This window comes from Lissotriton vulgaris, chromosome 7 (assembly GCF_964263255.1).
Source record: "Lissotriton vulgaris chromosome 7, aLisVul1.2, whole genome shotgun sequence".
In the NCBI taxonomy this organism is placed as follows: Eukaryota; Metazoa; Chordata; class Amphibia; order Caudata; family Salamandridae; genus Lissotriton; species Lissotriton vulgaris.
Window position 1 is genome coordinate 726,419,875 of NC_141695.1, and position 12,972 is coordinate 726,432,846.

Here is a 12,972-nt window from a genome sequence, read left to right on the forward strand (position 1 = left end):
AACGATGTGTACAATGGCCGGTCGTGGGTGTTGTGGGATATGTGCGACTATGGTCATCATGGATGAGATGCCCAGCACATGGCACATGGGTTCACTGTGTGTTTCGTTGCCAAACTGCTGCTCCTCCCTCCCTCGAGCCCCCACAGTTTTTTACAGTGCGCTGTTGTATCCCGTGCACTCGTATGGCACAGCATTGTAATGCCTATTCCGGCATGTCCTGCGGCATTCGACCTACACCATGAGTGTGCCGTTTGGTGGTGGTGTATGCCACTTTAGAACATCATCTGCTGCGGCCCTTGTGGCAGACCACACCAGAACCCAGCCACACTTATCACACTTCCTGCACACGGACATGTTCAAGACACCCTGTTTCACTTGCCGGATAGGCACACTCCTGTGCTGACCTGTGTAGGCCGGACCAGCACACGTGTGTTGTACTTGCAGGAGGATGCATGCATAGCTACATGTCCAGGGTCACTGCCAACGCTGAGGTGACATGGTAATATCTGCTGAAGACAGCACACTGTGTTGTTGCAGGGCATTTGCCTATCATGCTAACACAATGACCACATGGACACACTTGCTCAGTTGTGGGTTTGGGAGGCGTAGGTGGTCCTGGTGTTGTTGCAATGAGTCTTGTGGCCCTCATTGGTATACCTGTATCATGCTCATTGACTCTATGGCACCTGTGGGCGTTCTGGTGTGGTTCTTGGCTGTGTTTCCTTTCTTACTGCAGGTAGTCGTCCTGCTTAACACCAGCAGAAAGCAGGTGTGAAATTCCTGGTGGTAACGTGGGTTATTGCCAGAATTAACTTTGAATTGCAGTTGTGAAAGTTGTGATTTCTTCGAGTGCAGAACAATATACGGACTGGGCAGTGTATCCGGTCAAGATCCAGCACCTGATGCACTATTCCTAATCAATATAAATACAATGAGATTTCTTCATTGATTTTGTGTGTACACTGTAAGTGAAGGCACTAGCTCAGTGCAATCCAATACAGGATATTAGTATTTAGAATAAATCTCAAAGGTGCATCTTGTGTCTTTTTTGCACGGGATTTAATTATATAATGTATAGTGAAGTTGGTGCAAACTGCAGAGATCAACAGTATTCCAGCGATAAGTGCTCCAAAATTTAACACCATGGTGGATACCAGCAAATAACAGTAATAAGAACAAGAAAGAGTCACACAGCTGTTAAGAAAACAACCAAAAAGATTTATAATTTTTTTTGTCAAACTTAATTTTTTTATAAACATATATAAACCATAAAACTATTTCCAGCTTTTACTTTTTTATTAATATATATATATATAAAAAATAAACCAATAAACAAAATATAACAAATATAATGGAAAATAACAAGGTGGAAGAATCCTGTGGGGACCGTGGATGTAGACGACAGAGCCTGAAAAACACAGCACAAAATAAGGACGTGTGTAATGTGCATATCAAAGGATTGAGAGAGAGAAACAGAGAAGGAAAAACAAGCCAGAGAGAAAAATAGAGGGAAGGAAAGAAAGGGAGTGAGAAAGGGAGAAGGGAGAGATAAATAGAAGGAAAGGAATGAAGAGAGAGAGAGAAGAGAAGGAAGTGAGAGAGAGAGAGAGAGAGAGAGAGAGAGAGAGAGAGAGAGAGAGAGAGAGAGAGAGAGAGAGAGAGAGAGAGAGAGAGAGAGATAGAGAGACTGTCGCCTCTGGGCATCCATGAGCAAATAAATATCTGGTGCTATCGGAGTGTGCAGCAGTGGGCGGACTGCATGTGCCCATCAAAACCCAGCCGATCTCAGATGTGTTGCTAAGTCCTGAGTCCTGAATGGTGGAGAACACATCAGCTTCTTCACGGATCTGACAGATGTCACTGAGTCCTGAATGGTGGAGACCACTTGAGCATCTCCGTGGCCTAGCAGATCTCACACCTGTCGCGGAGTCCTTAGTCGTCGATGGTGGAAAGCACCTCAGTGTTTGATGCTGTTAAGCCTGTGGAACTCAAGTTCATGGCTCGTGGTGGTAGGCTCCTGATGGCCACAGGAGTTTGTGGTAGCACTAACCCTATGCATAAGAAGTCCACACCAAGGGGATGGTGGGCGCTGACGGCCATACAGCTGAGGGTGCTACTAATCTACTGCGCAATATTTCGTGGACTCTTTATGGTTGCGACCCGTGGAGAGTTCGCCAGCTAGTCAGCACAGGCAATAAAGGTTGTGACGTTGTCGATGTTTTATATTTGCGTGGTCACATGGCTGTGCCACATGTGTTGGATGGACGTGGTGTTTGTGCAAACCTGCCCTAAGGGAGTGGCCGTGAGATGTTGAGAACTAGACCACTGACCTGCACACCAACAGCGAGAACGCCTGCAACAGGTAGCTATGTGGGGCCATCATAGGAACGTAATCGGAGTGGCATGGCGTGGCATGGCGTATGACATAATGGGTAGGGATAGACAAAATGACGTGGACAGCTCGTAGTACTGCATTTGGGAGTAGAGAGGACAGGCCGCAGCTGCCCTCTGAAAGCCTGGGTCCAAACTGTTCATAACTCACAGTACATAAGTATTGAAAATTTTTTTTTTGATTCAGTCCGTCAGCTGGCATCTGTCCGAGGCATTTGTGAAAACATATTGGAGTTCTTTCTGTGAGTGATACCCCTTTGACGCTCCCTCTCCCCACATTAGCAGGTAACGTGCCCTCTTTCCACATTACCAACATACACCCAACAACCTTCTTGGGCCCAGAAGTATCCTTGTGCGGTTGGTCAAAGAAGAATCTTAGTCATGTATAGATTGACATGTAAAACGATTTATTTAAAGAAAAGAGCAACATATAAGACTGAAGGGAGTCTGGTGCTGTGAAGTTGGGGTCACTACCGTTCAGGACTCAGGACACAGTTACACATGTGGGATTTGTTTGTGTTAAATAGGGTTAATGGTACCAGAAGCATTGAGACTGTATGAGCCTGTGATGATGCTTGATGTGGACGGGTCACACTGGGAGCAATGTGTCTTGCCTACTGGACTGCGTCATGTGGAATTGGGACTGTATCTGAATTGTGAGGCCTGCTGACCATAGTGTAGACCAGATGTAGCGATGAAGAAGGGCCTACCGCCATGTGCATACGTTGGTGGTCCCATCGGCCTGCTTAGTGCTTAGTGCAGGTTCAGTGGCACCACTTGTCGGCAGACTTCGATCTGTAAATACTCCTCACTGATCGAAGGGAGTGAGATGCTGTGGTCGCTGCCATGAAGTTGGGGTCGCTGCCATTCAGGACTCAGGACACAGTTACACATGTGGGATCGGCTGGTGTTTAAGAGGGTTAATGGGACTACGTATAGCCGGCCTTGCATATCGAAATATGCCTCACTGTCGAAGGGAGTGTTGTGCTGTGGTCGCTGCCACGGACTTGGGGTCAGTGCGATTCAGGACTCAGGACAGAGTTACACATACACACGTGGGATTGGCTTGTGATAAAGAGAGTTAGTGGCACCACGTGTCGCCGCCATTGCATATGCAAATATCCCTCACTGATCGAAGGGAGTCTGGTGCTGTGGTCGCTGCAAAGAAGTTGGGGTCGCTGCCATTCAGGACTCAGGATACATATACACATGTGGGATCCGCTTGTGTTCAACAGAGTTAGTGGCAGCACATGTCACCAGCCTTCCATATGGCAATAAGTCTCACTGATCAAATGGAGTCTGGTGCTGTGGGTGACTTACGGACATGTGGTCATTGCTATTCAGGACTCAGGACACAGTTACGCATGTAGGATCGGCTTGTTTTGAAGACGAATAGTGGCACCATGTGTCGACAGTCTTCCACAGTGAAGGTCAGAGGTAGCGGTGAGCAAGGGCCCATAGCCATGTGCATATGCTGGTGGCCCCATCGGCCTGTTTAGTACAGGTTCAGTGGCACCACGTGTTGCTGGCTTTCCATATACAAACATCCTTCACTGATTGAAGGGAGTCAGGTGTTGTTGTCAGTGCCACGAAGTTGGGGTCGCTGACATTCAGGAGTCAGGAACCAGTTACACATGTCGGATCAGCTTGTGTTGAACAGGGTTAGTTGGCACCACGTGTCGCCGGTCTTCCACAGTGTAGGCCGGAGGCAGCAGTCAGCAAAGGCCCACAGGCAGGTGACGCTGACTTGAACTACACAGATTGGGAGTATTTGTTTTTCTTAACCCATTATAGTCTTTTACAAAATTTGCGTCGCTATTAATTTTAAATTGTGAACCGTGTAAGCCCAGTGTAGGGCGCAGGCAGCGGTCAGGATGGGTGCACAGCCATGTGGCGTTGAGTTGAGCTGCACGGTTAGTGGCACCTGGAGTACTCGACGTGTGCGCACCCTGCAATAAGATGTGTTCCCGGCGGACCGCACAGTGAGCAATGTCTTGCCTTGATAAGGCCACGTGGTGATGACTTATGGTGCAGTGAGTTAGTAGCACCTGAAGTACACAGCGTGTGCGCATCCTGCAATGAGGCGTGATCCCGGCAGGCCGCACTGGGAGCAATGTGTCTTGCAAACTGGACTGCGTCATCTGCAATCGCTACTGCATCTGAATTGTGAGCCCTGCTGTCCGCAGTGTAGGTCAAAGGCAGTAGTTAGCATAGACATCGAGGAATGCTTTTTATGACTTTTTTTGAGGGACCCTGGGGGCCAACTAGCCCACCAGGTGCTTCCAGTAAGCACCACTGCTCTGCGTTGCAGAGAGGTGGTGTAGGCCGAGTCCCTTTTTACATCACTCTGCTACGCAGCTCCATGGCGCTTACTAGATGTACCTAGTGGGCTAGTTGAACCCTAGAGACCCTCAGGATTGAAGGGGAATTATTTCCCCGACTTAAAACGCACCACAGGGCATGTTTGCACAATGGTGAAGGGAGTGGATGGTGTAGGAAAGTGGCTCTATATATACTGGACCGAAGTAAAATCAGCCGAACTACGAATTCTGATTTACTCACCTGTTATCAGGAGAGACCTCAGTGCTGCATCTTTGAGCCCAGTACTGATCCTGAAAGATAATTCTAACCGTACTTACCAGTAACTTGAATTTCCTTTCGTAGGCTAACATTGACTGGTTTCACTTGGAAATTCTTCTAAGTGTGGAGTTTTGGAACTTTAAAATATTCCTCTAAAATCAGCCGAACTACGAATTCCGATTTAATCACCTGTTATCAGGAGAGACCTCAGTGCTGTCATCAGTGATGTCACTGACCATGTCATGAAGTATGTAATATGTGACATCAACAGCAGTGGATTGCGGGTACGTGAGCTATAGTTAGCAGAATTTCAAGGGTTTTGTACGAGTGAAATGTCCAGCTAACTATAACACCCCTAAAACCTATGTTTTTTTCAGTGAATTTCTAAGGTTTTTTAAATGCTAATTCCTAACTATAACATGTCTGAAACCTATGTTTTTTCAGTGAATATATAGATAGATAGATCTATACATATATATTTTTTATATTTTTTATATTATATATATATATATATATATATATATATATATATATATATATATATATATATATATATATATATATATATCTATATTCACAGAAAAAACCATAGGTTATAGTCCATATATTTGAGATGTCATCAGTGATGTCATCAGTGATGTCACTAACCATGTCATGAATGATGTAATATGTGACATCATCAGCAGTGGATTGCGGGTGCGCGATATATAGTTAGCGCTTATAACTATATATGGTATTTCAATGGTTTTATGCGAGTAAAATAAGGTTTTCTAAATGCAAATCCCTAACTATATATGGCCTAAAACCAATGTTTTTTTCATTGAATTTTCAAGGTTTTGTAAATGCAAATTCCTAACTATATATGGACTATAACCTATGGTTTTTTCTGTGAATTTCAATGGTTTTTTAATAGCAAATATCAAAAGCTGTCAAATGTCAAGTACGTGATAGGTAAAAACGTTTTCGTGTTTATGCACGCTGATGTGCTTTGAACGCTGCCCCCCCCCCACTCCCCTCTTTTCTCTTAGTAGTACTATCTCTTTGCAGATAGTGAACGGTAGTTAACGCAGACCTTTACCCCTGTTGTAATCCGTCGTACCTGCTTGTCTCTCCATTTGATTGATTATTATCCAAGCATTTACTGTTTTACAATTGGTTCTCTTTGGATCATTCTCTATTTACAAACAAGCACAAAGTCGCAATACTCTGTTTAGTCTTTGCAGATAGTGAAAAATCGTGTAAAAAAATAAAAGTAATCGAGCAAAATCAGTAGACCACTAATTCGATCTCTTTTTGACCTCGGTAAAATACAAACATTAGGAATAACCCTTCATGAGAAATACGAAAATAGTGAAATGAACTGAGCTCCACACCATGAGGGCTGCAAAACAGCTCGACTCCGCCACCCACACCGCCCAAAATAACGACAAACCCTATGCAAATATTATAAATATACACAACACACCAGCAAAGAAACAGAGTAAAACATTTTATTAAATAACTATTTACATAACTATTTTATACTTTTTATTGCCCGATCCGGCTAGCTCAATCGATCGAGCATGAAACTCATGCACTGATAACAAGCGTTGAGAGTTTGTAGAATCATGGCTTCAGATTTTCCACATACGGTGTAGTGGCGCGAACTGGCAGGGGGCGTTTGGATTCTACCCCTTCTCCAAATAAGATTTTCATACGTGAATGTTCGTTCATGCTTTTTGTCCCTGAGTTGCTTCCATGTCACTGCCTTACATAAATGGCATAAGTCCTGGTTGTTGAGTGCCATACTTCAGAGTTCTAAGCAGCTCTTGTAACACTGTTTAAACCTTATTTGCACCTGCTGCAGCTTCACTATTCAAAGTAAGTGGGGTCCATTTGTGGACCTGACTGCATTGGAAAACAATGTGATACGGTGCCTCCCTAAACCCCGCTTGACGGAGGCCCCCGAGGGGCGGTGAGATGGCGCGGACTGAGAGGGGGCGCTTGGCTCCTGCCCCCTCCCCAAGTCGTGTTGCCCTGGTGAGGCCTGAGATCGCCCCCGGCATAGGCGGCCGGCTCCCGGGGTCCAGCGGAATTTTTTCCCTTTTGAAGAATCTTCCATTCTGGACCTTGTCCCACAATCCGTTTGACCTGAAGACACGCTGTCGTGGGGCGCCCCTTTACCGTTTTAGTTGCCATTCCGCCCGCTTTTGGTACTCTGTGCCTCTTCCGCCATTCAGCTGTTTACCGCCCGCTCTTGCGACTACAACGTCTCGCTCACCATGTAGTTGAGTTGCTCCCGCTCTTAAGATTTAACCGAACTTTTTGGACTGCTGAAAGCGGTTGTATTCCGACCGCTGGTTGGTGGAGACATTTTGACTATATTCTGGACCTGCATTGTCGCGTAATGCGTCATATGACGCGACGCGTTAGCGCACCCGGAAGTGCTCCGGTGCGCAAGGCGCAGCTTCCCGGAAACGATCCAGAGCGCGCCGCGCAGCGCGTAACGTAAGAATAACAGGTCATGTGACTTGTTAATAAAACTTTTCATTGGTTCATTTTACTTTTCTTTTCCTAATTATGTAAGACTAGGTCATGTGACCTAAAAATAACACTTTTCATTGGATTAAAACATTTTTTTTCCCAAACGATGAAAGCCCCACCTTGTTTCTGGATGTTTCAGACTGAAGCTGGCATCACCATGAGAGCACCACCATCTCGTAGCTCCGTCGTGGCCATTCCGCAAGCAATCATGGCAGCCGCTCCCCACCGGAAGCCTGCGGGAGTCGACGGCCCCCAAGACTTTTGTACAATCTTCAAGGCTGAGGGGACGCTTTTGAGAATGGAACCCAAGCCCTGGCAGACAAGCGTCCGAGTTCCAAGGTGTCCCAGGGCCATTTTACTGGACCAGGCCCAAATCCGAAGAGCCGACCGCCATTTTAAGAGTCCTGTGGAAGCCGCCTATCGCTGCACCGCAAGAGTGGGAGCAACTCAACTACATGGTGAGCGAGACGCTGTAGCCATAAGAGCGGGCGCTAAACAGCTGAATGGCGGAAAAGGCACAGTGTAGCAAAAGCGGGCGGAATGGCGACTGAAACGATAAAGGGGCGCCCCACTACAGCAGACAAGCCTCCGCCATGTGCTTCAAAACTGCATATGTATCTCGTGATATCAAGGTTGGGCAACCAGTACACAACAAGCAGTTACGAGTCCCATTTACACCGGCGCCATTTTGGGCGCGGCCGGGCAGGTCCAGGATCTACTGAAACATAACAAATGAGGCTGACGTCTCTGAAGCAGTTGACGAACAGCAGGACATAGCAAATAAACATGAACTCTCTAAAGCTGTTAACTCACTGCAGGACAAAATAAGTGAACCTGAAACCTCTGGAATAATTGTCGCTCAAAAGAACAACACACAAAACTCTGTAGAGCCTGAAGAAAAAAAAACAGAAGGGCACTGTAGTTTCAGACACACTTAACACTAATGACTAAACAAAGATATCGTCTGTTTATGAAGCAGTTATCATCTTGACAGAATTGACAAAGAAGTGTACAGACACCAATGCTATTAAGAAACACAAGGAAATCCTAACGCATCAGCATTCTCGGAAGAGGTTGACACAGATAACATCTTAAGGAACAAAGAAAGACCTGTTCACTCCTGACACCCCAGGTGCTGTGTATGTTGCACTATAGTGCTGCATCGAGAAAACGGGCAACCCTATTGATGTGGATTTTTCATTATTGATTATTGTAAAGAAATGGCGACTCCCCCCTTTAGCAGATTAGCTAAATGTTTGCGTAATTTAGGCATAAAAGTTATATTATTGTTGTTGTTGTTGTTATCGTTATAGTTCTGGTTAATTTCAAAAAATGGTTAAATATATTTACAGTTTTTGTTGCGTTCGTTATATTTAAATGTTAATAAAGTTTTAAAATCTAACTTTGTTGGAGTGCTATATATGTTTAAAAAATCGGGTGAATGGGGCCTTGAATCGGGTTATTGTCATGTGTGGGCTTTGCAAGTGTACTGCTACAAGATCGGACATTTCAAACTCAAATGCACGTTCTTTTTCTTACCTTTCCGAAGCATGGAGCGCAATAGCAGGCAGAGAAAGGGTGATGCACGTGTTGAACACTGCCTGGCCTGCAAATTGCTGGCAGTGCCCCCCCGCCCGCTCCTGAAAGAGGGCACACACACACCGCCGCCCCGAGTACTTCACAAATCTTTAAAAGACCATGCGCTTGTTCATGAGGCTTAAATGGTTTATCACCCCTTCTAGAACCCCTGCATCGACCCTCTGACGTTTCCTGGAAGAATTAGCACGTAACACAATACCAAGCCCTGTCAGCTGAAACCCCCGAGAAATCATGGGGCATATTATCAAGGGGGTTTATTTCCGCTTTTTTGGCTTTAAAAGCCAAAAAAAAAAGAGATAAAATTATCTCCCTATTACCAAGCTGTCGCTAACACCAGTTAGTGACAGCTAAAAGGAGATAGCGACCATCTTGGGCCCCGCTTTGCATATCAGTGATATTTATCACTAATGACATGCAAAGTGGGCGTGCCAAGATTTTAGCGACTGGAAACAGTCCCTAACCATCGCTATCTCCTATTACCAACTTTTGGAGATATTCGCGCTAAGCGCGAATATCTCCAAAACCTAACACCTGCCCTGAGCAGTTTTAGCCATGTTATCCAATGGGAAGTGGATAACATGGCTAAAAGCATTTGCTGGATAATGCATGAATATCGCTGACTTTTCAACGATATTCATGCATTGCGGCCGTTTTTTATCGCATTTGCGATAAACCTTGCTAATAGCAAGGTTTATGTGCGATAAAATTCGCCGAAGTGCGGCGATAATTTTTGTCTCTAAACAAGTTAGAGACAAAAATTACCGCTAGTTGTTGGTAATATGCCCCCGGGTTTTTCCTTGCAGGAATCGGGAAGCGAAAGACTAGCACTGAAATCAGTAGTCTCACGCCTGAATCGGGAGGGTTGGCATGTCTGGATACTCTACAGCTGGGGCCATAAACTACATCCGCAGGGCTAGGTGATAGCCTAGGTCCGGCCTGGACAATCGGACACAGAGGAAGAGGAGTGTCAGAGGGTGCGGTAGTGAATAGGGTGAAAGGGAGGTGTCGGGCGGGCACAGGGTGTGATTCTCAGAGAAGAGCAGCGCAGATGGGGGGAAGTATATGTCCCATGCATGAGAGAGAGAGCGGGGGTGACCAGTGCGTGGGGGAGATGCTTGCGAGGGTGGGGAGCCATGCTGAGGATCGGCGGCGTGCAGAGAGTGGCCCTGGTCAAGGCATCTAAAATGGCTGCCGTGCACGACAAAATTGTGGCATTGGACAAAAACGCAAGATGGCGCAGACAATGTTTATCAATAAGGATTCATTTATAACAAAATATTTACTCGCAGTGACAAAATGGTGGTCAACACTTCCTGATTTCCATCGAATCGAACGTTAACAAACGTCACGCAGCAAAAAAAAAAAAAAAAAGCTCACGCACAGAGCAGTTTTTAGCCATGTTATCCAATGGAAGGTGGATAACATGGCTAAGAGCATTTGCTGGATAATGCATGAATATCGCTGACTTTTCAGCGATATTCATGCATTGTGGCCGATGTGCGGCGATAATTTTTGTCTCTAAACAATTAAAACGAAGCACAAAATGGCGAATTCCCGTTTCGCTACCAGTTTGCGGCCCAGTTTGCGGCCCGTGAAGCGCTTCTACCGTGAAAAATCATTTTTTTTTATTTTCCCCACGGGACCCTTTAATAACCCCAACAACATTCCTAGGGGGTCAAGAGGGGTATACCTTGCCCCCTTTCAATAAATTCCCCCTTCGTTTTTCACCTCTTCTTCTCTCTCGATCCTACCGAGAGATAAGATGGCGGCCGCTCCGGACTGTTTAGAATGTTGACAGACACCGGAGAGCCAATCAGCTTTCTGCGCGCAAAGTTCCGTTTCGCGAAAAGTAAGCGGACCGGATCGCTGCCCGGAGCGCTGTTACAGATATATATCTTGTTTTGAACGTTAATTTCTCAAAAACTACTGGAGCACATATCTTGAGACCTAGCAAAGGCACATCGGGCTAACAGTCCCTACAATTTTGCCAAGTTTCGTGCAAATCCATTCAGCCGTTCGAGCTAAAAGTGAGTCCAACTGCCCTATGGAAAAATGAATGGGAAAAACGCGTTTTGGGACCCCCCTTTTTTCTCATCCCCCCCTTGACGAAACCCCACCAAATTTTCAGGGGCTGCTCAGAAACAAAATGTGCAATTTTCCTGAAAATTTCAGCCGATTCCGTCCTCAAACGCCAAAGTTATTAGACATAGAATTTTCAAAAATCCCATAGGGAATTAATCCTAACTATATATACCTACTGGCTATCGCCAGTAGGTAATATATATATATATATATATATATATATATATATATATATATATATATATATATATATATGTGTGTGTGTGTGAGTGTGTGTGTGTGTGTATATATTGACAGAAAAAGTAAATGTTAAAGTAACATCGTTTTTGGAATTATTCACTGACAATAATAATGTTTTGAACTGAAAAAAACACAGAAATGCAGCAGTTGTAGTTAGCAGCACTAACTATAACTTGCACCCCCAAAATGCACTGCTTATGACCTCACACATGCTATCACTCATAACATGTTCTATGACATCACTCATGACATTTCAAATGACCTGATTGGTTGACATCACTGATGGCATCATGGATGACATCATTTAATTAGCGTGCTAGTTATTTTTATAGTTTTACAGAGGACTGGCCTCTTCTTTCAAACTTCTCTCTCAGATGACGGGTGTGCATAGTAGGTTGTGGGGAGGGATTGGTCTCTCCTTTCAGAATTTCTCTCAGATGACGGGTGTGCATATTAGGGTATGGCGAGCAACAGGCCTGTCCTTTTAGACCCCTCTTATGAATGAGGACTGTGCATAGTAGGTTATGGTAATGGACAGGTCTCTCTACCAACACCTCTCTCTCAGATGGCAGGTGTGTGTAGTAGGGTGTGTGGAAGGACTGGCCTCTCTCTCTCTAACAATATTAGGTGTGCTTAGTAGGATGTGGGTAGGGACTGGGCTCTCCTTTCAGACCTCTCTCCCAGATGATGGCTGGCAGGGTGTGTGGATCGACTAGCCTCTCCTTTGCGACGTCTGTCTCAGATGACAAGTGTGCATAGTAGGGTATGTGGCCTCTCCATTGAGACCTCGATCTCAGATAATGGAAGTGCATAGCAGGGTGTATGGACAGCTACTGGCCTCTCCTTTCAAACCCCTCTCTCAGATGATGGGTGTGCATAGTAGGATGTTGGAAGAGTGTTAACTCTACTTGCAACTCTTCCCAAGCTCATGGGCGTACAATAGTAGACTCTGATAAACACCATCTCTACTAAGACTCTTTCCTACCATAACAAGTGTGCATACCAGAGTGCATTCAAAGACCACTTACTTCTTCCTATTTTTCACAATCCTGTGAGAGTCTTGCAAGATTGTAACGCTTATTATTAGCAAAATATTAACCTTATACTCATCACAGTACGGATGTCTTTGATACTCCCTCCGAACAACAAAGGCCACAATATGCAATTCTACAAGTATTGTGTATTGAGAACTCACCTATTTCTTTTTAGTATTCACGATCCTGTGAGAGTCCAGTGAGATCATAATTGTTTTTAAAGAAAATATATACATTTATTTTCATCACAGCAATTATGCCTTAGAGACCTCCTCTCCAAATCTTGGGGTACAGGATGCCTTTCTGCTGCCCCCATTTATAGCTCTTGTCCTTAATTTCCCCAATGCCAGCAATATTTCACAATAAACAGCATTGGCAGCTATTTAATTTCTACAACTCTAATAGCCAGCAATTCAGATTGTTTGTTCTTGCAAAGGTTCCCGCAACAGCGTGTAGGCTCATAGGAAAAAGAGGCCTCTAGGCTAATGACAGGGCTCTATTTTTAATTTGAGCTGTCCGAGGA

At 45.0% G+C, this 12,972-nt stretch overlaps 1 protein-coding gene across 2 annotated transcripts in view; it reads right to left on the bottom strand.

Moving 5' to 3' along the window:
* Positions 1–12,972, bottom strand: part of LOC147702338 (ATP-binding cassette sub-family A member 9-like) — a 1,822,583-nt gene that overhangs the window by 549,493 nt on the left and 1,260,118 nt on the right. Inside the window, exon 26 of one of the 2 annotated variants that reach the window (XM_086930969.1) lies at positions 5,966–5,985. The exons of the other annotated variant lie outside the window; for it this stretch is intronic. Coding sequence (XP_086787095.1) covers positions 5,966–5,985 — 20 coding nt within the window. The remainder of the gene's footprint in view (positions 1–5,965; positions 5,986–12,972) is intronic. 2 annotated transcript variants of the gene reach the window in all.